The 26,975-nt window shown below is 43.8% G+C and overlaps 1 protein-coding gene across 1 annotated transcript; it reads right to left on the bottom strand.

The window, feature by feature from the left end:
* On the bottom strand, positions 1-26,975 carry LOC144268761 (cytochrome P450 4B1-like). The gene is made up of 12 exons (XM_077823967.1): positions 26,769-26,975; positions 24,035-24,173; positions 21,734-21,778; positions 16,910-17,037; positions 15,015-15,140; positions 12,949-13,096; positions 11,731-11,837; positions 10,760-10,950; positions 6,612-6,745; positions 3,019-3,083; positions 1,043-1,125; positions 1-169 (listed from the first exon to the last, which is right to left on the bottom strand). Exons 1-12 carry the CDS (start codon positions 26,973-26,975, stop codon positions 1-3), a joined length of 1,542 nt encoding a protein of 513 aa, XP_077680093.1.

Genomic DNA, 26,975 nt, shown 5'->3' on the forward strand with positions numbered 1-26,975 from the left:
TTAGGAAAGTTTCTTTAACTGCAAGTGTATTCCAGTCATGGAGCGCAGGATAAGCTGAGTTACTTCATTAGGAGGTGTAGTCAGGTCAGGTGTGAGTTTGAAGCGGAGGAGGGTTAGGGCAACAGCCACTTTCAACTCAGTCATGGCAAACTGCTGCCCGATGCAGTTCCTGAGAAGAGAAGGAAAAACACTCAGGCTGTAAGGGAGATTTATGGGCTAAGTTATTAATGGTCTGACCCAAACCCACCAGAGTGTAAAGAGAGGAAGTTGCTCTAGTACACAGGGAGTGAAGGGGACCTGGGTTCCATTACTGACTCTGCCACTGACTTGCCATGTGACCCTGGGCAAGTCACGTCCCTGTTCTGTACCCCAGTTTCCCCTCCAACCCTTTGACTATTTTGATTTAAACTCTTCCAGGCAGGGTCTACTGTGATGGCCACCACCTTGACTGACACATTGGGAATTGACTCAGGGACCTCCAGAGCTAAAATCATGAGCTGATACATCTTGAGATAAATACCTGGGCTCTCTAAGTGGGATTGTAACAGACTAGTAGCTTCTGCAGATTGGGCAGAGAGGGGAACGTCTAACATATTCTAATCAGTGGTTACCCTGTCTCTTACTATGTGTATTCAGAGTAACAGCCGTGTTAGTCTGTATTCGCAAAAAGAAAAGGAGTACTTGTGGCACCTTAGAGACTAACCAATTTATTTGAAGTGAGCTGTAGCTCACGAAAGCTTATGCTCAAATAAATTGGTTAGTCTCTATGGTGCCACAAGTACTCCTTTTCTTTTTACTATGTGTATATACAGGTCCTAGCACAATGGGGCCCTGTAATATTGGTTAGTGCCTCTAGGTACTACTGTAATAAAAATAATAAATTTATAGTCAATGGACTTGGGATCAAGCACTAAAGGACAATCTATCATAATGATCACTTCTGAGAACAATTAGAGGTACACGAGGTAATTTTCTCTCCCCTCATTGTGGTTTTTGGTTTTCTGTTTGTAGTTTTCACACAAGTAATTAATTAATACTTCACCGTGGTCCAGCAGCAAAGGGCATGAAGGCGAAGGGATGCTGATCAGAGAAGTTGTCTTGTGAAAATCTCAGGGGGTCAAACACCTGGAAGAAAAGATCATTTGTACTCTAAAGACCTTTAATTACAAAGCTACTGCTGAGTTTGTTCACACAGCAAGGGTCCCATTTCTTCCCTCAGCTATTTAGATTATCCCCCATCTCCTCTGTAACTGAGGGTACAATTGGGCCCTATTCTGCACTGACTTGCGTCTAGGGGTAGGCACCACCATGTTGCACGATGGACACTTGACAAAATTACCAGACTTAGTGACGGACATTGGTGGGGGGTTATGTCATTCAGTCATTATTCAATCTGTAAAATAATGCACAATTTTCCACCCTGAAAAAAAAACAGTAATGTAGCTAGCTAGTTAATAATAATAAATTCAACTCACTTTAATGTTTTTGAATGTACTTCATCATCGCAGTCAATATTTTACACTGTTAATTGAATTTTACTGTTAATTGAATTGTCTTGTTAGACTGACCTCACACTTGGTGAGGCAACTCCCATCTTTTCATGTATTTATATGTGCTCCTGTATTTTCCACTCCATGCATCTGATGAAGTGGGTTCTAGCCCACGAAAGCTTATGCCCAAATAAATGTGTTAGTCTCTAAGGTGCCACAAGGACTCCTCGTTGTTTTTACTTTTTTATTGTTCTTGTTTAAATAGTATGTCTTAAGGGAGGATGTGTGTGAGCAGGAGGGGGATGAGCACCTCCCACTGACCAGGGTACACCATTGACCCCGTGTCTGAGACCAAGGGGTCCCTCTCCCCTGTTTGTGTCCCTTACACGGGAGTTCCCCCATCATGTCACAGGATTTGGGAAGCGGAGGTCGGGGGAGTCTCTCAGTGGAGCAGGGTTTCCCTTCCCCTCACTGTAACTAGGGCACCCCCCTCTGGGCAGGGGTTATCCCGGGGTGGGTGGGCATCTCCTCTGCCTCCTGACCAGGGCATCCCCTCCAAGGGCAGGCCCCAGTTGTGGGCAGGGATCTGTTGTGAGCAGGGGCCAGGGTGGAACAAATTCTTGAGGGAGGGGCTCACCTCTGTTGTCCCTCATTCCTGCTCTTGCTGGGGAGCTAGGCTGAGGGGTCTGTGCATCCGGGGTTGGAACTGAAGGGCTGGAGCTAGGCTGAGGGGGGCTGTGCAGTGGAGGGCAGCCAATGGGCTGGGATCTGGGTCAGCGCTGCGGGGGGCGGAATGAAGCTCAGCTCCGGAGGCAGCATGCTGCAGAGCGGCCGAGACAGACACTCCCCAGCTCAGAGGGATGCAGGGAAGCCGTTTGCGGGGGGCGGGGGAGGCTGCCTTTGGGGGGCGGGGAGGTGTGCCTCCTAGTAAAAAATTTTGAGGTCCGTGCCCATGGACCTCAAAATTTTTACCACGGACACAGTGCCGACTCATGCTTGCATCTTATATATTCAATCATACGTGCAATGTGCCAAAACTACCTGACTGGGATAAAAATGACTGCCTGATGTACAAAGCTGTATGATGGAGAATGAGGCCTCATGTTGCTAAGGAGAACCTTCATTGAGTAACCTAATGGGGATAATGGGATTTAAAAGGTTCAGAGCAATTACACCTTTCTAAATGAATAGAAGTCTGTAGTGCAGATAAAGGGCAAGAGATTCTGATCTCAGTTGCATTGGTGTAAATCCTGAATAGCTCCACTGGGGTCCATAAATGTATGCTGGTTTTACATTGGTCTGACTGAGAGAAGAAACTAGCCCTAAGCCTACATCCAAAACAAACAATCCAATAAAGAACTTCCGCATATATAGAAGGCCAGACTGTACTTTTAAGGCCTGGCCCAAGATGCTGGTGGTATATAGTCACGCTACCCCAATGGAGGGTATGGAGGGATGGTGTAGCAAGTTCCTTCCATTGTGCCCAGGCAAAAGGAAACTAAATATTACAAGAAGCAAAGTAACGTACCTCTGGATCTTTCCATACTGTGGGGTTTCTGTGAAGAGCGTAAATGTGGAGAGATACTAAGCTACCTGGTAAGAATGAGAGAAAAGATCTCATGAGAAGAAAATCACCTGCTAAAATATTTTCTTTCCATTTATATTTTTTGCCCCACCACACAATTACTGATGCTCAGAAGTTAGCCATTATTGATTGGTTGACTGGTTCTTTGTAATCCCATCATATGGCAGATTTATTTGTTTTTTCTACAGTTAATTAAGTATCTTAAGAAAAATCATCAGAGCGGCTACCAGCAAGAGTTGGTGGACGCACTCTGAGGCAACCATAAAAATTGTTGTGATAACCCCTGGCCTAGCGAGTTATTCCCCAATGTGTAGTTGATTTTTCCTTCCTAAGTACAGTACTTGTCTGCATTGAATTTCATCTTGTTGATTTCAGACCAATTCTCCAATTTATCAAAATCCTCTAAAATTCTACTCCTGTCCTCCAAGTGCTTGCAACCCCTCTGCCTTTGTGTCAGCTGCAAATTTTATGCGTACTCTCCCCTCCAGTATCCAAGTTGTTAATGAAACATTGAATAGTAGGGGACCTGGTATAGACCCCTGTAGGACCGCATGAAATACGTCCTCCCAGTTGGACAGTGAGCCATTAATAACTACTCTTTGAGAACTGTCTTTCAATCAGTTGTGCACCCATCATGTAATAGTTTAATCTAGACCACACTTGTTTGTGAGAATGTCATGTGGGACTGGGTTAAAAGCCTACTAAAATCAAGATATATCAAATCTGCTGGATCCACTCTATCCACTTGGCCAATAACCTTGTCAAAGAAAGAAATTAAGCTGGTTTGGCATCATAGTTTAATAATTTGTTTCAGAATCTTTCCAAGTATTGAAACTACTCGGGTCTGTTGTTTCCTTTTTTAAAGATAGGTGCTATGCTTAGCCTTCTCCAGTCCTCCAGTCCACCCATCCTCCATGAGTTCTCAAATATAATTGCTAATGGTTCCAAGATTGCATCGACTCTTTAAGTCCCTGGAGTGAATTTTGTCAAGCCCCGCCAAGTACGTCCAGTCCATCCACCCAAAGTATATGGGGTTGCTGCTTTATTTTTAATGGTATGTGAACATCTATTTATTCATCTCTCTAGCATGTAAGTCACGCTCAGCACCGCCTTGTCTGAGCGACTTTCAAGTCGCTGTATAAATGGAATATAATATAATATAATAAAAAGATAAATGGAAACACAGAAGACAGCTACAAGAATGACCTGAAGTTTGAAAAACATGCCTTATAGTGAGAGATTTACTAAGTTCAATCTACTTAGTTTATTGAAGAGAGGGTTAAGAGATAACATGGTCACAATCAGAGAATCATAGAAGATTAGAGTTGGAAGAGACCTCAGGAGGTCACCTAGTACAACCCCCTGCTCTTTCACAGGTGCTATTCCTAGACAGTTCTGGATAAAGTCCACACATACTCTATCAGGTTAAGCTCACCCTCTTTATGGGAAAAAGAAAAGGAGTACTTGTGGCACCTTAGAGACTAACCAATTTATTTGAGCATAAGCTTTCGTGAGCTACAGCTCACCTCATCGGATGCATACTGTGGAAAGTGTAGAAGATATTTTTATACACACAAAGCATGAAAAAATACCTCCCCCCACCCCACTCTCCTGCTGGTAATAGCTTATCTAAAGTGATCACTCTTCTTACAATGTGTATGATAATCAAGTTGGGCCATTTCCAGCACAAATCCAGGTTTTCTACCCCCCCCCCCACACACAAACCCACTCTTCTGCTTGTAATAGCTTATCTAAAGTGACCACTCTCCTTACAGTGTGTATGATAATCAAGGTGGGCCATTTCCAGCCCAAATCCAGGGTTTAACAAGAACGTCTGAGGAGGGGGGGTAGGAAAAAACAAGGGAAAATAGGTTACCTTGCATAATGACTTAGCCACTCCCAGTCTCTATTCAAGCCTAAGTTAACTGTATCCAATTTGCAAATGAATTCCAATTCAACAGTCTCTCGCTGGAGTCTGGATTTGAAGTTTTTTTGTTGTAATATCGCAACTTTCATGTCTGTAATCGCGTGACCAGAGAGATTGAAGTGTTCTCTGACGGGTTTATGAATCTTATAATTCTTGACATCTGATTTGTGTCCATTTATTCTTTTACGTAGAGACTGTCCAGTTTGACCAATATACATGGCAGAGGGGCATTGCTGGCACATGATGGCATATATCACATCTTTATGGGGTTTGGCTTAATGGTAACACCCATAACAATGAAGTGACATAAAGCTACGCATTTCCCCTAAGCCCAACTGTTCCGAGTGTGTCCCGCCATGTCTCTGCAGTTAGTTCCCTCTGATCAGAGAGCCACACCCCACTTCTTATGCCTCTCAATGGAGCACATAGATTTTGTCAGCTGGCAAAGCAAACTCATCCTCCTCCTATGAGTGGACCAGATCATTCCCCACATCCTCTGGAATTAATGTCCTTCCCAGTCCATGACTTCTCTTTTTCCCCAGTCTCTTTATGATCAAAGTGCCATTGTTTCCTTGCAGTAGATTGCTGTGGTCAGAGGGATATGTGAAATATGGCTGAGACACCTGGCTGGTGATTAATGACTGATATGGATATGAATTCAAGGAAAAGCTTCCTGGATTTTTGGTTCAGCTGGCACTATTAGACTGTCTCTGTTTTGTGTGATTGCAGAATATTTGTCCTAATCCATTTTGGGCATTGGTGCCCACTTTGGGAACCTTCTCCTGCTGATAGTGGAGTTGGGTATGAATAAAAATCTCAGGTCCAAACTCCCTGACTTTGAGGGTACAACTCCACTGCAGATGGGAGTGTGATTTGTGGCCTGTGTTGACATACCCAGGCCAGCTTTAATCTAGCTAGCTCACTAAAAATAGTAGGTTTCAGAGTAGCAGCCGTGTTAGTCTGTATTCGCAAAAAGAAAAGGAGGACTTGTGGCACCTGTTAGTCTCTGAGGTGCTACAAGTACTCCTTTTCTTTTTTTAAAAAAATAGTAAAGAGGACATGGCAGTGCGATCTTCAGCATAGGCTGATGCCACGGGTACGTACTCACTTGTACAGCCTGCACTGCAGCATCCTCACTGTTAATTTTAGCAAGCTAGCTAGGTTACAGCTAGCACAGGGATGTCTACATGAGGTGCAAATCACACCACTGGCTGTAGTCTAGAAGTACCCTGAGTCAGGGGCACGGAAGTGGTTGGAATCAGAACCTTTAGCCTGATCCGAATTTCATGGCTTGCTCTTCTCTGTACAAAGGGCCAAATCAGAACCTGGATCAGACACCTCCCTTGACCACCACAAACGTTGCAGGGTTCAGAAACTAAACCAAGATTCAGACTCTTATTTCTCTGCTTACCTTCCTAACTGGAGTAAACTAAAACTCTGGAATCAAAACCCTTGTAACTTTAGAAATGGGTTCTTAATCCTGATCCAAATGCCATCACTTGGGTCCATAATTAGCTGATATATGCACATACAATGCCCATTAGCTACTATATATAAAGTTGCACCCCTTAAACTTATAAAGAACACAGAGAAAGGGATACAATCAGACCTTCTGGCAAAGTCCTTCCATCGAAAAATGTGACTGGTTGGTTGAGTTGTCGATACACTTGAGGTACCGGAGGGTAAAGGCGGAGGCTTTCTTTAATGCACATGGTGGTGTAGGGCATGTTACTAAGGTCATTCCTGAAAAGAAACCAAAGATATGTCTGAATGTGGGAACCTCCTCCCCAATGCAGAATTAGAAGGCTGCCTGCACAACCTCTTGTTTCTCTAGGTGAATCTTTTAAGATTGCAAACCCTCAAGGCAATCTACAGTCTAAAAGAAGTTCCCTCTTGTCCTCTTCAAACGGAAGGCTCTTGAGTGCTGACTAAAACTGGGAAATGCTGTTATGTTTTTCCATATCCAAAGAGCGGTAAGGCCTAAATTCTGCTCTCACCAGCAGTGTGTTCAGCTGGAGCAATGCTACCAACTTCAGTGGGGTTCTCAATCTGTAACTGAGTACCCGATTTCCAAAAACAGGATCAGTTACTTATCTGATACCATGGATACAACAGCTCAAAATTATTTCATTGCAATATTTTTAATGAAAAATGCCTTTTTGATCAAAATGAAAGTTTTTGAGGAAAATTTTGTATGGGTTGACCAAACCAAAAAGTGTTGATGAAAATCTATTTTTTTGTTGTTGAAATTTTCTGGTTTTTCAAAAGCAGAAACTAAAAACTGAAAAATGTTCAAAAGTTTTTTTCAGGTTTTGGTACACATGCTTGGGTTTTAGCTCGTGAAAACAAAAATCTTTTTCGGACATTTCTTCAAGATTTGTTTTTGTTTTGTCTTCAAAAATCAAAACAAAATATGGGAAATTTTGAAAGTAATGTTCTTAAATTTTCCATGAAAAATTATTTGCATATTTCAGCCAGCTCCCGTTCTCTTGTCTCAGGAACTCTGTTTGGGACACCCACAATGTCCTCTGTTTTCATTTCATACATATCAGACATTTTTAATAACTTACAATGCTTTGTCCAAGACTTATTGCTACATCAGGTACCATTTGTTCTGTTTTTACCAGAAGCCCCAGTCCAGTGGAACAAGCATTCAATGTAATGAATGCTGTTTGCAGTGAAAGGAAAAGTTAAAAACCGCAGGTACAATCAAAGCTGTTCTTTTGCTCAAAGTGCATGTTTAACAACATTCCTTCAAGGTTAAACAAGAAACTCATTCAGGGCACTAAGTTACTGGGAGGGAAAGTCCTCCACTCTGAGACATATGTCCATGTTCTGTGGAGTTAGAAGTTAGAAATAAGTGAGATCAGTACACATATTAAAAAAATATGTAATTTCGATGAGTATTTCACAATTCCAAAAAACGTCACCACAAAAGGGTCCAACTTTTATGTTAATTTTTAAAATATGGTCACCTTGTCCCTCTAACGTTATTGGACATCTTAGATTTTTTTTGATAAAATGCATCCTTCATAGAGTCGGTGGGAAAATTTCTGATGAAACCGAGTTTAACTGGAAAATGCCAGTTCATCAAACCTACAATTTTTCACAAATGTGATTTGAGTTCAAAGACCATTTGCTGAATCTCAGGCAGTTATGTTGGAAAACTACCGGGGTCCCTGCCAGGTGGGACTGCCCTTGGAGACTGCCCTGGAGCTATGGAACTCAAGCTTTTGTAGTCTGCAGCTCTGGAGCAGCCCTGCCATACCAGGATTTCTAGGCTCTCTGTTGGGGAGCTAGGAGTCTGGAAGCCTTGGGAGACTCGGATCGGGCTCTCAGATTCTTAGCTTAGAATCAAATGAAGTAAAAATCGTTAATGAATCAAACTGTACCACAGAATCTCTATGGATAGCAATTCCATACTCTAATAATAAGAATATAGCGCTAGGGAGCAACTGGTTCTGGAACCCACCAGAGGAGAGGCAATTCTTGATTTAGTCCTAAGAGGAGCACAGGATCTTGTCCAGGAGGTGAATATAGCTGGACCGCTTGGTAATAGTGACCATATAGTGGATATAGTGTACTTAGATTTTCAGAAAGCCTTTGCTAAAGTCCCTCACCAAAGGCTCTTATGCAAAGTAAGCTGCCATGGGATAAGAGGGAAGGTACTCTCATGGATTGGTTAAAAGATAGGAAACAAAGGGTAGGTATAAATGGTCAGTTTTCAGAATGGAGAGAGGTAAATAGTGATGTCCCCCAGGGGTCTGTACTGGGACCAGTCCTATTCAACATATTCATAAATGATCTGGAAAAAGGGGTAAACAGTGAGGTGGCGAAATTTGAAGATGATACAAAATTACTAAAGATAGGTAAGACTCAGGCAGACTGCTAAGAGCTACAAAAGGGTCTCTCAAAACTGGGTGACTGGGCAACAAAATGGCAGATGAAATTTAATGTTGATAAATGCCAAGTAATGCACATTGGAAAACATAATCCCAACTATACATATACAATGATGGGGGTCTAAATTAGCTGTTACCACTCAAGAAAGAAATCTTGGAGTCATTGTGGATAGTTCTCTGAAAACAACGTGCAGTGGCAGTCAAAAAAGGGAACAGAATGCTGGGAATAATTAAGAAAGGGATAGATAATAGGACAGAAAATATCATGTTGCCTCTATATAAATCCATGGTACACCCACAGCTTGAATACTGCATGCAGATGTGGTCGCCCCATCTCAAAAAAGATACATTGGAATTGGAAAAGGTTCAGAAAAGGGCAACAAAAATGATTAGGGATATGGAATGGTTTCCATATGAGGAGAGATTAATAAGACTGGGACTTTTCAGCGTGGAAAAGAGAAGGCTAAGGGGAGATATGATTGAGATCTATAAAATCATGACTGGTGTAGAGAAAGTAGATATGGAAGTGTTGTTTACTACTTCTCATAATACAAGAAGTAGGGGTCACCAAAGGAAATTAATAGGCAACAGTTTTAAAACAAACAAAAGGAAATATTTCTTCACACAATGCACAGTCAACTTGTGGAACTCTTTGCCAGAGGATGTTGTGAAGGCCAAGACCATAACAGGGTTCAAAAAAGAACTAGTTAAATTCATGGAGGATACGTCCATCAATGGCTATTAGCCAGGATGGGCAGGAATGGTGTCCCTAGCCTCTGTTTGCCAGAAGCTGGGAATGAGTGACTAGGGATGGATCACTTGATGATTACCTGTTCTGTTCATTCCCTTTGGGGCACCTGGCACTGGCCACTGTCAGAAGACAGGATACTGGGCTAGATGTACCCTTGGTCTAACCCAGTAGGGCTGTTCTTACGTTCTTATTTTCTTGGATGTTGTGGGAAAGCCTTTCCATGCAGACTGCCACAGGGCCAGGGATCCCAGGGACTCCAGACTCCCAGCAGCCCAGGGAGCCAGCTGACCCAGGGTATTGGAAGCCCTGGGGTCCCCGACTATATGTCAGTGTTTTCAAAACAATGGTTTGGGGGATTTCCAGTTCACAAGAAATTTTGAACAATTTGGTTTTGTTCTGATTCGGAACACAGTCAAAATTCAAAGTGCCAAAATTTCTCAAACTGGAAATCCCAAATTTCTGCCAGCTGTAAACTTTAGAAAACTGTGACAGATCTGTGCTTCCCTATTTATTTTCATTGATGACTTGGGCACTAACTCTGCCATAGACTGCTTTCATCTCATTGATAATTCTTGGCACTTACTTAGTGCATTTCATTTGTAGTTGTTTGTCAATTGTAAAACCTATGGCAGTTAATGCCCCAAACCAACAATTATCATGAGTAGGGGATGACAGGCCTACCACCAAACCTTAAGGTGCAGTTCATCAATAAACATCTAAGGTGTCTGAGATGAGACAGAACAGGCATGTTAAGCCAGATGCCCAGTTAATGCATGTCAGCAGGAATGCCCTGGAGCACTAAGTGTCTTCAGTGGGGTTGATTGAGGGTCTGGCACATTATTTCTTAGAGCCAAATTCTGTTCTCAGTAGCACCAGTGTAAGTCTGGAGTAACTCCACTGAAGTCTGAAGAGTTACTCCAGATTTATATTCTCAGACTCTGCACATGCCTAAAATTTAACTTGAGATGTTCACAAAATTTCAAACTCCCATCCCAAGTGTTAATGTGTAATGATTAAAAGCAGAGTCTGGAACATTCTTAAGTCTCAGCATTAGCTGACCCAATCTTCAAGAGGAAGCAATGTGCAATAAATGAGGTGTCTCACCAGTGAATGGTCTCTCTGTCTCCCAGAATCTCCTTGATCTCCTCCCTGCATCTCTGTTGGTGCTCTGGGTGCAGGGCCATGCAGTATAAGAGCCAGGAGATCCCAGTGGCTGTGGTGTCATGACCTCCAAACATGAAAGTGTCGGCCTCAGCACGTAGATCTTCATCAGGTAGTCCTTCTCCATTTTCATCCTAATTTTGGAATAGAAAAATTTTGCAATTAAACCCCATGCTTCAGGGTTTAAGACAATCTCTAATTATTAGAGATGAGGATAAGACCTAATGTGGTGGGCAGATTATCCCACATCTGCTATTGCAGCGTTCTTACAACTTCACTTGAAGGAGCTGGGAATTAATTAAATCCAACCACTTAGACACCCTGTGGCCACACTGCTGTGTAATGAATTCACATAGGTGGAACTTAAGAAAGAGGGTCAGGTTTCAGGAAGAACCAATTTTGGTGTGACCTCAGGTAGTGCAGGTCTGAGCCAGACAAACATAGCCCTTTTAGCTAGAGCTGGGTGAATAACGGATTATTCAGTTCTCTTGCACTTCTGAAAAAAGTTTTGAAAAATGATTTCATGATGAACCAAAACCAATTTTTTTTTCAAAATTTTTGGTGAATTGAAATGTTCAGTTGAATGAAACATTTTTTTCAACAAACTTAAAATATTTCATTTAGATTTCAACCGTTTTAAAATATTTTGATTGACTTTATTAAAAAACAAACACATCCAAACAAATTCACCCCTGGTATGAGACTCAATAGGACTTGTGCCCATTTATAGCATGTTTGAATTTGACCTATTGCATCCAGACATTCCAACCACACCCAACAGCCAATAAGATTAGAAAAGGGAGTATTTGGTGAGGAAACTTCAGTCAGCAATGCTCAGGTATCTGCCAGTGATAATTAGTGAAATGTGCACATGGTATAGAGCAGTTTGTTCATGTGTGTTCTTCAGGACTCACCTTGGCACATAGAAGAATATCCAGAAAGTCCAGGCGCCTCTTCTTCTGGATCTTTTCGAGCTCTCGCTCATCCTTGAGCCACTCCTTTCTCTCCCTTATCACCTTCTCTAGGGAAAGAATGATCAACATATTATTTAGTTAAAATGTCACCGTGATTCACTAGTAATTCAATCACCTTGGAAGGCAAATGGTGGAAGCCGCATCTCTAGATACATTTAAAAATGGACCGGTCAAATCACTAGAAAACAGAATACTTTGCACCTTTCAACAGAGAATCTCCAAGTTCTTTACATTCAGTATTCTCAGAACTCTTTGACGTATGTACATTATGTGGTATTTCCCCCTTTTCCTGGGTAAGGAAATTTAGGCCACAGAAGTATTACGTGATTTTGTTTCAAGGTCACATGAGACGTCTGTAGCAAATGCAAGAATATATCTCAGATCTCCTGACTCCCAGTCCTGTTATAATCACAAAACCATCTCATGAAATAGATCCATAGATTCTCCTACCTTTTTGTTCCAGGACCACTTAGTAAGAGAAGAAAAGGAGTACTTGTGGCACCTTAGAGACTAACGAATTTATTTGAGCATGAGCTTTCGTGAGCTACAGCTTCATCACTGCATCTGATGAAGTGAGCTGTAGCTCACGAAAGCTCATGCTCAAATAAATTCGTTAGTCTCTAAGGTGCCACAAGTACTCCTTTTCTTTTTGCGAATACAGACTAACACGGCTGTTACTCTGAAACCTGTTAGTTAGAGAAGGATTTTCTCATAGGTCATATTCCCATCCCATTGCAACATTCCAATCCCACCACTGCCTGATTCTCAGTATATTTCATTCTGCAGATTGCCAGGCAGGTCTCTGTGCACTGCTTGTACTCCACGAGCACAGTTTGAGAACCACTGGATTAAATGACCTAGTAGTCTAGATTTCTTTCTTCTCTGATTCCACTGTATGATTCAATTAATGGACCAGAATCTGAGGTTCTCCTAGGCAGTGGAGTTTCCCTAAAGCATAAATTTCAGGATCCAGGTAATCTGAGGAACATTCAAGGTCTCTTACCACCACATAGCCCTCCCTTTTTTAATCTAATATCCTCCAGTGTGTCCCCTACACTGCCCAGAAGGCAATCCCTCTTAAGAGACCCAGTGTCTTGAGCAGGGTTAATGTCTCAGTCATACAGACGAAAGTCTTGAGTCAAGAGAGGAAAGAAATACCTGTATGGCAATGGACTATTCTGCAGGCATTCCGGAAGCGACGCCCAGGGGGACTGAACCAGTAGATGAGGTCATTGTGGTACAGAAACGTCCTCGTTCTCTCTTGTACCATGGCTGTGAGCTGACGTATAGCTGTGAGAAATGTGTTCTCGCTAAAGGGAAGACAAAAAAGGGGAGTTTAATGTGTGTTAATTAGGGCTGTCAAGCAATTAAAAAAATTAATCAAGATTAATTGCGCTGTTAAACAATAATAGAATACTATTTATATAAATATTTTTGGTTATCTTCTACATTTTCAAATATACTGATTTCAATTACAACACAGAATATAAAGTGTACAGTGCTCACTTAATATTTATTTTTGATTACAAGTATTTGTACTGTAAAAAAACAAAAGAAACAGTATTTTTCAGTTCACCTAATATGAGTACTGTAGTGCAATCTCTTTATCATGAAAGTTGAACTTACAAATGTAGAATTATATACAAAGAACTTGCATTCAAAAATAAAACAATGTAAAATTTTAGTGCCTGCAAGTCCACTCAGTCCTACTTCTTGTTCAGCCAATCACTCAGACAAATAAGTTTGTTTACATTTGCAGGAGATAATGCTGCCCGCTTCTTGTTTACAACGTCACCTGAAAGTGAGAACAGGCATTCTCATGGCACTGTCGTACCCAACATCGCAAGATATTTACTTGCCAGATGTGCTAAAGATTCACATGTCGCTTCATGCTTCAACCACCATTCCAGAAAACATGCATCCATGATGATGATGGGTTCTGCTCAATAACAATCCAAAGCAGTGCAGACCGACATATGTTCATTTTCATTATCTGAGTCAGATGCCACCAGCAGAAGGTTGATTTTCTTTTTTGGTGGTTCGGGTTCTGTAGTTTCCATATTGGAGTGTTGCTCTTTTAAGACTTCTGAAAGTTGCCCCACACCCCAGATTTTGGAAGGCACTTCAGATTCTTAAATCTTGGGTCAAGTGCTGTAGCTATCTTTAGAAATCTCACATTGGTACCTTCTTTGGTTTTGTCAAATCTGCAGTGAAAGTGTTCTTAAAACAAACAATATGGGCTGGGTCATCATCTGAGCCTTCTATAACATGAAATATATGGCAGAATGTGGGTAAAACATGGAGCAGGAGACGTACAATTCTCCTCCAAGGCGTTTAGTCACAAATTTAATGAATGCATTATTTTTTAACGAGTGTTATCAGCATGGAAGCATGTCCTCTGGAATGATGGCCAAAGCATGAAGGGGCATATGAATATTTAGCAGATCTGGCATGTAAATACCTTGTAATGCCGGCTACTAAGCCACGTGAAAGCCTGTTCTCACTTTCAGATGACATTGTAAATAAGAAGCGGGCAGCATTAGCTCCCGTAAATGTAAACAAACTTGTTTCTCTTAGTGATTGGCTGAACAAGAAGTAGTACTGAGTGGACTTGTAGGCTCTAAAGTTTTACATTGTTTTGTTTTTGAGTTCAGTTATGTAACAAAAAAATTCTACATTTGTAAGTTGTGTTTTCACGATAAAGAGATTGCACTATTGTACTTGTATGAGGTTAATTGAAAAAATACTATTTCTTTTGTTTATGATTTTTACAGTGCAAGTATTTGTAATAAAAATAATATAAAATGAGCACTGTACGCTTTGTATTCTGTGTTGTAATTGAAATCAATATGTCTGAAAATATCAAAAAAATCCAAAATATTTAATACATTTCAATTGGTATTCTATTGTTTAACAGTGTGATTAAAACTGTGATTAATCAAGATTATTTTTTTTAAAATTAATCACATGAGTTAACTGCAATTAATCGACAGCCCTAGTGTTAATTAAAGAGGGACATTTATGCTACCTCAGTGCAACTTCATACTTTCCCACCACCACCCGCCACAGGAATTTGTGCATTTTCCTTGCTTTTATTGAAAATCCCAGTCTAAATTGCTTTCCCAAAGTCACACAAGAAGTCTCTGGTATAGCCAGAAATTAAACTCAGAGCTCCTGAGTTTGAGTCCAATGCCTTAAAGGCAAAACCGCAGTTCTTCTCACACAGACCTGTTCTGGCAGTTGCTTTGATAACTGAAGGTGCATTTCAGCATGCTATCTAAAGCCATCAAGCCAACGTCCTCGAAGATATCCAGCGACTTGTCCTTTGTTACCCGCTTTTCCCATTTATCCTAATGTAAAAAAGAGAGGTCAGCATTCATAAAGCAAATGGAATTTCTAGATCACTAAAATCCCAGCCATCATCCTTTGAATAATTTCTTTGTCTGTAGGATCCAAGATTCATTTGCAATCTGTACAGCATTAGGGATATGGTGTGGAAGTGAAGAAACGGAGGATTTGTGGTTGAATTTGAGCATATCTTTTAGAAAGACATCCAATCTTGATTTAAAGATTCCAAACAAGGATGAATTAAAAATTTCCTCACTAATCTGTTCCAATAGTTGATTATGACTCACTCTTCTATGTATGTAGTGTAGTTGTAGCCATGTCAGTTCGAGGATATTAAAGAGACAAGATGGATGAGGTTGGGTAGTTAAGGAATTATCATGAAAGAGTTAGACAAGGTGAGGTAATATCTTTGATTGGACCAACTTGTGTTGGTGAGAGAGCTTGTTGGTCCAACCAAAGATATTACCTCACCCACTTTGTCTCACTCTTTTATGGTAATTCTTCAATTACCCAACCCTCGGATACGGCATAGCTGATTTTAATATCCTGAGTCAACTGTTTTGGATATTTACACTCAATTTGTGGAGTGACAGCATTAAACAAATTCCATTCCATATGTTATTCATAATACTTTATTCTTGTGGAGAGAGGCCATGTCTACACTAGCATTATGTCTGCAAAACTTTTGCCACTCAGTGATGTGAAAAAACACCCCCTTGAGCGGTATCAGCGTTTCCAGCATAAGCAGTTGTGTGCAAAGCGCTATATCTGTGGGAGACGCTCTCCCGATGACATAGCTACTGTCCTTGTTGAGCTGGTTTTATTAAGTTGACAGAAGAGCTCTATCCTATTGGCATGACGTGGCTATCCGAGCGATCTTACAGCGGCATAGCTGTATCAGTACAATTGTGCCACTTTAAGCTTGTAAGTGTAGACATGGCCAGAGACATGGTAAGTGAGGAATATCTTTTATAGGACTAACTTCTTGTTGGCATTTCAAACACATTGGCAATACAAATTTTATCAATAGGTATAGAGCCCAGCATATTGCTATGCAATCCCAGGTCCTTTGGCCACATGAAGCAGAAGGAACATCTTGAAGATGGTGAATCAGTGTCCAGAGGGGGAGGGGGATTGCCATATTGAATTTACATTTATTTTCTTAGCAGATCATGTGTTAGGTGGATCCCTTTCATCTAGTGGGGACTAGCTTCACACTTTATAAGAGTGCTGTTTAGGTGAGTTAATTAAAATAAAATGCCAGCGGTGATTAGAACTGAAAGCAGAGGTGATGACTAAAGACATATTAGGCCTGATTCTCCTTTTGCATACACCACTGTAATTTCACTGATGTCATTGAGCTTACTACTGATTTTTACTGGGGTAGAGGAGAAGAAAATCTGGGCCTTTGTTACGCACAGGCTATAGAATGGGCTGAGGACTCTAATTCGAATCACAATTCACTATGAAGCAGTAATGTTAACAGGGGCCCACCCCTGCTCCTCTTGACGCTACTGTCTCAGGCGTAAGAAGACAGTGTTGGGAACATACTCTACTAGGCCATTGCTGGATGGAGTCTAAGGCCGTCCCTGAGACTGGCCCACATTTGTACCCAGATGTGATTTATTTCTAGGATGGAAATGGTGAGGAACATGTCACGCCAGCTTGTCTCACTGTATCGAACGAGCATAAAGTGCAGCTTGACAGGCCTTACTTTTCAAAGTGGAAATGGGTAGGTTAAGGATGACGACAGGAGCAGAGGGTTACCTACCAACATCACCTTGGTGGAATCTGCCATCAATGACACATAAGTTTTCAAAATATCATTATGAAATGCAGGAGTCAGCAATCTACGGTGCTGGAGCCATTTTGGTCCATGTAAAACGATTAATCCTTTCCCTGAGGGGGGAAACACACAGTTTTAAGCCTTCTGGATTGTGGCAGAGAGTTTGGACTTCTGTCCATAACTTACAGCTCATGACAAAGGAAATCAGACTGCTTATATGGGCTTAACAAAAGGCCTCTCCGAAACAAGATTAAACCCAGACAATCTGGGCTGTGAAAGGTGGAATCTGAGGGCTTGTCTACACTATAGGTTGTATCAGCATAATTTATGTCGCACATGGGGTGTGAATAAGCCACCCAATGAGCGATGTACATTACACCAACCTAAACATTGGTGTGGACAGCACTATGTCGCCGTGGTGGATTTATTATGCTGATGGGAGAGCTCTGTCCCATCGGCATAGAGTGTCTTCACCAGACGCACTATAGCTGCATCCGTGCAGATGAGCCGTTGTAGCATTTCTCGTGTCGACTAGCCCAAAGAGACAGTGTTATGCCCTTGAAAGACAGTTGTTAATCAAAAAAAGGATCTTTGTATTCATAATGGTTTATTTTTCACTCCCCTGGTGATGTAGTTATAACGAAGTAATTCCCTAGTGTAGAGCTGGCCTTAGGCAGGAAGTTGGAAGGTGGTTTATAACCATCAGAGAAGTGAGGTTCTGGAACAATGTCCCCATAGGAGTTGTGGGGACAAACAACCTAACTGGTTTGAAGATGTAGCTTGATACATTTAAGAACAGGATTATATGGTGGGGTTGCCTGCCGTGTCTGGGGACTGTACTTGGTGACCCAAGCAGTCCTTTCCAGTCCTATGTTCTATCTCCCTATGAGCTTTTAGGATTCTAGCTCAACAAGAACAGGGACTTTAATTGCATCAGTCAATCACCCTTGTGCAGCCATCTCTACTATTTGGGTCTGTTCTTGTGCATATATCCAGTTTTATTTAGTTCACCTAGGTATACAGTGGTGCTCACAAAGCATCTAAATGCTAAGCAACTAAATTGTGTGTGTGGTGACAGGGGGGTGTATACGCTCTACAAAGCCACATCCTATCCTGGGCCACCTTTGTGCTCCCATTTCTCATGGAGGAGGCGGCAGGAGTCCCCGGCCATTTTTGGCATGGCTGTAATGTACAGAGCATATGTCAGGGAGATGGTGTGCAAGGATAGCTGAAGGTTCCCTTTTGCTTTGGCCTGAAGCTGGGGGCCTTACACGGAGAGCCCTTGTGCTCACTACTTTAACTTGCACTGGCCTTTAACAGTTACAGGGAGGCAGGATTAGAGCTTCTGATTCCCAGCCTTTTGGTCATTGCCGTACACCAGAACTTCTCAGTCAATGAGATACAAACTAGGGTGGACCATAGTGGGGTGGTGGAAAGCAGCAAAATCTCATGGTTCCTATGGGATTCCTGGGAGGTTAGGAAGGGGCAGCTTGCTCCCTCACTCTGTCCTCCTGATGCTCTCATCCCATCCCTTCTCTGGCCCTCACCAGGTCCTGAGGCAGCTGCTTCCTGCTCTCCCCACCCACACAGACTCATCTGCAGGGGAGGGGATGGATGAATCTTCAGTACTGGGTCTTTGAGCAGGTGGAGTGAGTTTCACCCCATAAGATCTCTTCCTCTTGTATTAATTTAGATAGAATAAATGGGCCCAAGAGCCAAGCGTGTTAACATAACCCAGTCACTGTCCAACGTTAACCAGTTTCAAACAAGGTTCAGGGTTTGGTGTGCAGAAACCTCAGCCTGCTTAGTACCAGGGCAAACACACCATTACAAACCCTTTTAAACCCTTATTAATGATGCTGGAAAAGAAGAAAAAACAGTTTAAGCATTTGAAATGTAAAGTCTCAAGTAAGGCTTTCATAAATATAAAGGGAAGGGTAAACCCCTTTAAAATCCCTCCTGGCCAGGGAAAAGCTCCTCTCACCTGTAAAGGGTTAAGAAGCTAAAGGTAACCTCATTGGCACCTGACCAAAATGACCAATGAGGAGACAAGATACTTTCAAAAGCTGGGAGGAGGGAGAGAAACAAAGGGTCTGTCTATAGTCTGTCTTTGTCGGGGATAGACCAGGAATGGAGTCTTAGAACTTTTAAAAAGTAATCTAGCTAGGTATGTGTTAGATTATGATTTCTTTAAATGGCTGAGAAAAGAATTGTGCTGAATAGAATAACTATTTCTGTCTGTGTATCTTTTTTGTAACTTAAGGTTTTGCCTAGAGGGGTTCTCTATGTTTTGAATCTAATTACCCTGTAAGGTATCTACCATCCTGATTTTCCAGGGGCGATTTCTTTATTTCTATTTACTTCTATTTCTATTAAAAGTCTTCTTGTAAGAAAACTGAATGCTTTTTCATTGTTCTCAGATCCAAGGGTTTGGGTCTGTGGTCACCTATGCAAATTGGTGAGGCTTTTTATCCAACATTTCCCAGGAAAGGGGGGGTGCAAGTGTTGGGAGGATTGTTCATTGTTCTTAAGATCCAAGGGTCTGGGTCTGTAGTCACCTAGGCAAATTGGTGAGGCTTTTTACCAAACCTTGTCCAGAAAGTGGGGTGCAAGGTTTTGGGAAGTATTTTTGGGGGAAAGACGTTTCCAAACAGCTCTTCCCCAGTAACCAGTATCTGTTTGGTGGTGGTAGCGGCCAATCCAAGGACAACGGGTGGAATATTTTGTACCTTGGGGAAGTTTTGACCTAAGCTGGTAAAGATAAGCTTAGGAGGTTTTTCATGCAGGTCCCCACATCTGTACCCTAGAGTTCAGAGTGGGGGAGGAACCTTGACAAAGGCTTTCATTGTAACCACGTCCCTTGTTCCCTTTCCCTTTAGCTGGAGAGAGGCTTTTAAGAAGGAAAAACACCCTTGTGAGACAGTCTGTTACATGGTACCAAAGACGGTAATAACTGTCCTTAGGGGGGAGAGAGAAGTTAGTTGAAATGGCCTGGAGCTGTCATTGTTGTTGTAGTTGTTAAAGTCCGATCCCATTTCCTAAGAGACAAAACAAGACAAACCCCAAAGGGGAGTTAAGAACAGCAAAGATAGACATTGCAGCTTCTGTCTCTGGTGTTGACTTTTACTTGCAATCTCAGTGCTGGAAAAACACTAGCTGATAAGATTGTAAGCTGTGCCTCTCAGAGATGTGGCAAACACGTACTAGCTTTGGGCTGTTTCGGTGTTGAATCATATTAAAGAAGTTCTGTATTAAAATCACAAGTAAGTTTGATTCCCCACAGTTTAAATTCCAGGGCATTGCTAATTAAGAGGTCTCTTGGGGTTTTTTGTTTTGTTTTGTTTTTTGTTACTGTTTCTCTCCCTCTCTGTGTGAAACTTTCAAGCTGCTAATTGTGTTAGTAGATCCTAAGACAGAAAGAGACTCAAAGCGATACTTTGTAACAACAGAGACAGCACACAGAGACTCCCCATCCTTTTGTTGTATTTATCTCACTTTGTTAACAATTGTGATTAAAATAGAGATAAAGGATGTATGTGGATGGATGCTTGGTGTAGATAATAAATGAATGATCAGGGAGGTGCCAGCCTAGGAGTTCAGTATCGATCGGCCAAAGAATGGGCAGAGTGGAGACAACCAGATGACCTCCGGAGGGCAGACTGAAATCCACCCAACAGCCTCAAGAATGGGAGAACCGAAGAACAAGATAACATCTGGCAGCATGGAGCCATCAGGAATGTGCCATCTTCTGACTGATTCAGCAACAGCATGATGAAGCAATTCCCATAGACTGGCATAGGAAGAAATTCCTATAAAAATGGACTCTAGAAACTGAGAACTTTGAGTCTGGTTTTGCTACCACGCTCCAGGAGCATCGGATGTGCATCTGACAAAGACTCGGCTCCATCCTCATGCCCAAGTTACCTGGCCAGTAACTTGGCATGAGCAACCTCTAGGCTGGTAACTATAACAAATTTGCAGAACCTCTGTGTGTGTGTGTGTATGAATGAACGTGTGAATGAATGTGAAACTGAATGAAATGTTATAGCTATAACTGACTGCCTACTATGATTCTGTTTGTATTCACAATAAATGTGACATTTTGTCTTATCCCCTTTAATAAGATCCTGCTGGTTTTCATTTTTTTGGTATAACATTGGACATTGCCGTTAGCTGCCTTTTTGGTCATAAGCTCACAGCAGTGTTTCAAAGTACCCATGACTGGCCGACTAAGCCATAGATTCATAGATTCCAAGGCTAGAAGGGACCCCTGTGTTCATCTAATCCCCGGGTTTTCAAACTTCATTGCACTACGACCCCTTCTGGCACAAGGGTGCCACACTGGAGAGGCAGGAGAAAGAGGGGGTGGCAACCATGATGGTTAAGCTCACCCTTTCCCCTTCTTTCCATCAGCCATCATCACACTGGGTGGCTTTTTCCCCAAAATGTCTCTTTCTTTTTAAGGACTTCAGAAGGGAATGAGGGGCAGAAGAGCCCAGCCCTTCATTATTTCATTCACCAATTAGGCCTAGTCTCTGACACAACGATTTTGGTCCTTTGATGTCTAGTCCCCCACTTCTCTTGTTTACCAGGCATGATCTGAACACAGCCCTTGAGTTATATCCAGAGGCCTTTTTGTGTGGACTAGTTCAGTCTCTCTCCATCAAAGTTTATTGTTATAGGTTGTTGTGACACTCACTTTTCACAGTTGGGCTCACAAGTAGGGTAAATTTGCACACCCAGTTATCCCAACAGTCCCTACAGAAACGAGTTATGTAATGTAATGTGAGAGCCAAAAAGTATACATACCAGTCCATGGGACAAAGAAATCATAGAAGTCACCAGCCTTAGGATCTGAAAAATGCACCAGAGATGTGTGTTTTAATGGAGACAACTTTGCCTTCTAACGCAAGCCAAGTCAGTTAAATCAAGGGGTCATGCAGGGTGGTAAGTTCTCGCCCTCCCCTGACATCCTATACTTCAGTAGGGAAAAGTAAAGCATTTACATGGAACCCCTTAAGGGCTAGATTGTGGCTTTTAAACTCCAGTGGGTGGAGGTATTGTAGATCTGCCATGCCCCAACAGGAGGTTGTGCCATAGACAGGTACAGTGGTCAGGATTCTCAGTGCTGCTCCAATAGCCTGCTTGCTCTGATAACAGCCTGCACAGAGGTGGGGGTGTATTACCTCCATGAAGGGAATCCACTGGGCATTATCCCTGTCCCTCTCCCGCAAGCCCCCGTGCATGGGGTGTGCCCTGCGGGGGGGCTTAAGCTGGCACCAACGCACCCATTGTGGCTTGCACCACCAGCCATAGGAAGTCCTGGGGATGACTGCAGCATTTACACCAGAGGCAGTCTTGGTTGCTGGAGCAGCCCACAGTCAGGAAGGCAGAAATGTCAGTTCAAGCCCACTTTGCCTCCCTCGTCCCTGAGCAGGTGGCCCAGAATCTCAGCCAGTCTCTCCCAGCGCTGCCGGCTGGGCTGGGGAGGAGGCGAGCAATCCGACAAGACGGGCGGGGGGACGGGAGCAGAAACAAGCCCTACGTTTAGATCGATGTATAGGGAAAGGTCATTGAACTTGAGGTCAGATTGGGACAGAAGTGCTTTCCCTAATCTTGGAGCAAAGTCCACATGTGATAGGGAGGGATGACAGGTGACTTTATCGCAGAGCTCAGAAGGCCGGGAACACCTGGCAGCCTCACTTGAGAGTACTTTCTTCTGCCTCTCGCCTTCCTTCAGAAGTGAAGTCCACCAGCTCAAGGTGCGTGAAAGGCACTGGGTTGACAGTCCTCTTTAGAGTCACTGATCGGGTAGTGAGTGCACAGGTCCAATAAACCTGCGGCTGCCGACACACAAACAGCACAAATGTTCACCCCTGAGACCTTCAGCAACAACACCACTTGAATTAAAGAAGCACCTTGTTTGGCTGTGATGAAGGAGAGTCATATCCTCACAGCAGCCAGCCGCTAGAGGCCAATATGTTCACACAAATTAACTCAATGTGCCATACAAAATTCCACCGTGCTGCACCTCAGAGCCATTGGCTAGAGGGACAACCTCCAGAGGAGAAAAGGGAAATCCAAACCCTGTGCCTAGTCAATCCAAGGCTGAACTGAGGCGACCGTGTCCAGTTGGGTACCTTTGTTGTCAGAAAACTATTCAGAAACTGGGCGGGAGTTCAGAGAAGAGCAACAGAAATGATGTATGGGGGTCATTAAGGAAGCTCAAAACAGCTGGATACATGTTGCTTAGCTAAGCAACAGCCTGCAGGGGCTGAACGGTCTCCAAATATGTGAACAGTATAAACCACAAAACCACAAGTCAGGCTCTTCAGCTTATGCAAGATTCAATTAAAAACCAAAGTGAACTCAGAACAACAAAATTAATTCATGTGCGGAGGGCCAGCCAAGGGTTATGAGGCCCTCCAAACAGGCTAAAATGGAAGTTAAGTTGTGCATAGGCTAGATGCAAACCCTCTGTACGGGAGTGAATTTTATCCCGTGCAATTATTTGCATAGTCTTCTAAGAACACAAAACATCTGTCAGCAGATTGCCTGTGTGATGGTCGCCACCTTGGCTGACGTACCAGAGATTGAACTGGGAAATTCCAGAGCGAAATGAATGAGCCGCTAAAGCAAAAGATGAAAAGCCTGCTTCCTTAGCAGTGTCTGTACTTGCATCCTCTGTGCATCAGACCCAGAAGGGGACCGTCCATCAACACTAACTGCCCAGTGTGTTACATATGGAAAGCGGGTCTCGCTGCTTCACTTCTTTATTTCTGGTGCTTAGCTAAGTCACAAAGAGAGATCAAAACAGCTGAATATGTGTGACTTAGCTAAGCACCAGCCTGCCAGGGCAGAATGGTGTCCAAATATGTACAGAGAGTAAACCCACCAAACAGGAGAGGAATTTTCTATAAGGATGCAAGTTGGGGTGTGTCTGGGGCGAGGGATGTTAATAGGTAGGAGCAAATAGTTCTATAACAAGGCTACAGATTTAAAGATATCAGTGCTCCACTAAAACTGGACTTTGGTGGCATGAGCACTTAGCAACGGTAATCCTAAAACGATTTTTCTGTATAACTCAGATATAAAGTTGCATGTTCTCACCTCCTCTGCTATATACAGCCTTGGCGTATTCGGGGTGGTAGATATTCAGGAATCCTAAGAAACCTCCAAACCATACAGAGTGAGCACCTGGGTATTTCTCTACCCAAGATATGATCTTGTTTAGTTCTTGATCTTGAAGCTGTAATGATTTTTTACAAAGAAAAAAAAATACTGTTTATGGAGAAAATAAAGGTACAGGAAGGGATGGTCTCGTGGTTAAGTATTAATAAAGGTTTATATTATGGTAGCACCCAAATATATCAGGACTGGGGCCGCATTGTGCTGGGAGCTGCACAAACCCAGAAAAAAAGGCAATCCCTGCCCTGAAGAGCTTAGGGACTGAACTAGGATGCAGATTTAGGTTCAATTCACAGTTCTGCTACTGACTCCCTGTGTGACCTTGGACAAATCAGTTAACTCCCCTGGGTCAGTTTTTGATAGTCTGAGTAGCACCTTTCCCCAGCCCACCAAACAGTCCCATTGATTTCAGTTGCTGTACTTGTGACAAAGTTAGTAGCCTACATAGGAAAGATCATTCCAGTCTGGACCTCTGTATCTCAAAGGGGGATAATATGATTTTCTTTCTCCTACTGTTTGCCTGTCTCATCTACTTAGATTGTAAACTCTTGGCAGTGCCTAGCACAATGGAACCCTGAACTAAAGAGAGGTCTGTGGGTGCCCCTATAAGAGAAACAATAAATACAAAGTATTAATTAGTATGATTCACATCTAGGGTTGCCAACTTTCAACTCGCACAAAACAAAACACCCTTGCTCCGTCCGTGCCCCGCCCCTCCTCTGAGGCCCAGCCCCTTTTTGAAGGCCCCACCCCCTGCTCACTCCATCCCCCCTCCAATCACTTGCTCTCCCCCACCCTCATTTGCTTGCTCACTTTCACTGGGCTGCGGCAGTGGGCTGGGCTGCAGGAGGGGTTGAAGGCTCTGGGTGAGGGTGCGGGCCCTTGTGGGTGGGGCCAGAAGTGAGGGGTTCAGGGTGTGGGAGGGGACTCCAGGCTGAGGCAGTGGGTTGGGATGGGGTGGGGGAGGGCTCTGGCTGAGGGTGCAGGCTCTGGGGTGGGGCCAGAAGTGAGGAGTTCAGGGTGTGGGAGGGGACTCCAGGCTGAGGCAGTGGGTTGGGATGGGGTGGGGGAGGGCTCTGGCTGGGGGTGCGAGCTCTGGGGTGGGGCCAGAAGTGAGGAGTTCAGGGTGTGGGAGGGGACTCCGGGCTGAGGCAGTGGGTTGGGATGGGGTGGGGGAGGGCTCTGGCTGGGGGTGCAGGCTCTGGGGGTAGGGTTGGGGATGAGAGGTTTGGGGTGAAGGAGGGGTCTGGGCTGGGGGGTGGAGCTGAGGGGTTCGGAGTATGGGAGGGGCCTCTGGCTGAGGCAGGGGGTTGGGGTGTGGAGGAGTATGGGCTCTGGGCTGGGGTTGCAGGTTCCAGATTGGGGCCAGAAATTGGGGGTTCATGGTGTGGGAGGGAGCTCTGGGCTGGAGCAGGGGGTTGGGGTACGGGGGGGGGTGAGGGCTCCAGCTGGGGGTGCAGGCTCTGGTATGGGGCTGGGGATGAGGGATTTGGGGTGCAGGAGGGTGCTCTGGGCTGGGGTTGAGGGATTTGGAGGGTGGGAGGGGGATCAGGACTGGGGCAGGAGGTTGGGGCATGGGAGGTGGTGAGGGGGGCAGGCTCCAGGCAGTGCTTACCTCATGCAGCTCCCGGAAGCAGCTGCATGTCCCCCCCTCCAGCTCCTACATGGAGGCATGGCCAGGTAGCTCTGTGCACTGCCTCATCTGCAAGCACCGCCCCCACAGCTCTATTGGCTGCAGTTCCTGGCCAATGGGAGCTGCAGAGCTGGTGCTTGGGGAGGCAGTGCATGGAGCCCCCTGGCTGCCCCTATGCGTAGGAGCCAGAGGGAGGGACATGCCGCTGCTTCCAGGAGCCACACGGACCCACAGCAGGCAGGGAGCCTGCCTTAGCCCCACTGTGCCACCGACCAGACTTTTAACGACCCGGTCAGCAATGCTTCCAGGAGCTACCAAGGTCCCCTGTCAACCAGTTGTTCTGGTCAAAAACTGGACACCTCACAATCCTGTTCACATCTGTAGAGTCTAAGGCAGCCTCCTGGTGCTTAGGATGGCAAATACAAGTGTTACCAAGTCCAGTCCACACACACACAAACATTCACACTCACGAGTACAAAATATTCAAAGCATTAAATATAGCGAGATCAGTATGAACAGTAAAATAGAGAGGGGTATGAATTCCAAAACCCGTTAGGTAAAATTCCAGCTGGGATAGCTCCCCTCTGATGTAAGACCCCTCAGGAAGCCACTGGTAGCTGCTGATGTGTCTGTGAGAATTGGCACTGATCCTTGTTACAGCACAGCCTTGCAATATTTTGGCCCAAGTTTTCAAAAGTGGCCTCTATTTTGGGGGTATCTCCATTTTTGGGTGCCCAAGTAAGGTACCTTGAGCCTGGTTGAATTGGAGTTGAGGATGCTCAGCACCTCTGAAGAAATCGAGCCCTAGGTATTGAAGGTTGGGCACTGAAAAATGCAGCCCCCCTCCAATGGTGACGGTGTCCTTTGCCATTCACACATAAAACCAATGACATCTCCCCAATTCTCTGCAAGTACAGGACAGCAAGGAAGTGTGCTGAGATTACCAAGACTTCATTCGTTTGTAACACGCCCTCCGACACGCTCCCTAATACATTATCAACTAGTATCATAAGTAGACTGTACCTCATGGGCATGGCCATACAGCCAGTGCCTTGGTGGGCCTGGGAAACAATCGAGGGCTTTGAGCAGTTGCTGTCTCCTCTGACACAACTGGATCACTTTCAGCAGCACATAGATCAGGCAAAACACAGCAGCCAAGTAAAAAATCTGATAGATGTCCACATGCGGCCAGGCCCAGGAGGGCCCCATGCTGTCCAGCACAGATGTCAT

The sequence above is a fragment of the Eretmochelys imbricata genome, chromosome 8, assembly GCF_965152235.1.
Source record: "Eretmochelys imbricata isolate rEreImb1 chromosome 8, rEreImb1.hap1, whole genome shotgun sequence".
Taxonomy (NCBI): domain Eukaryota; kingdom Metazoa; phylum Chordata; order Testudines; family Cheloniidae; genus Eretmochelys; species Eretmochelys imbricata.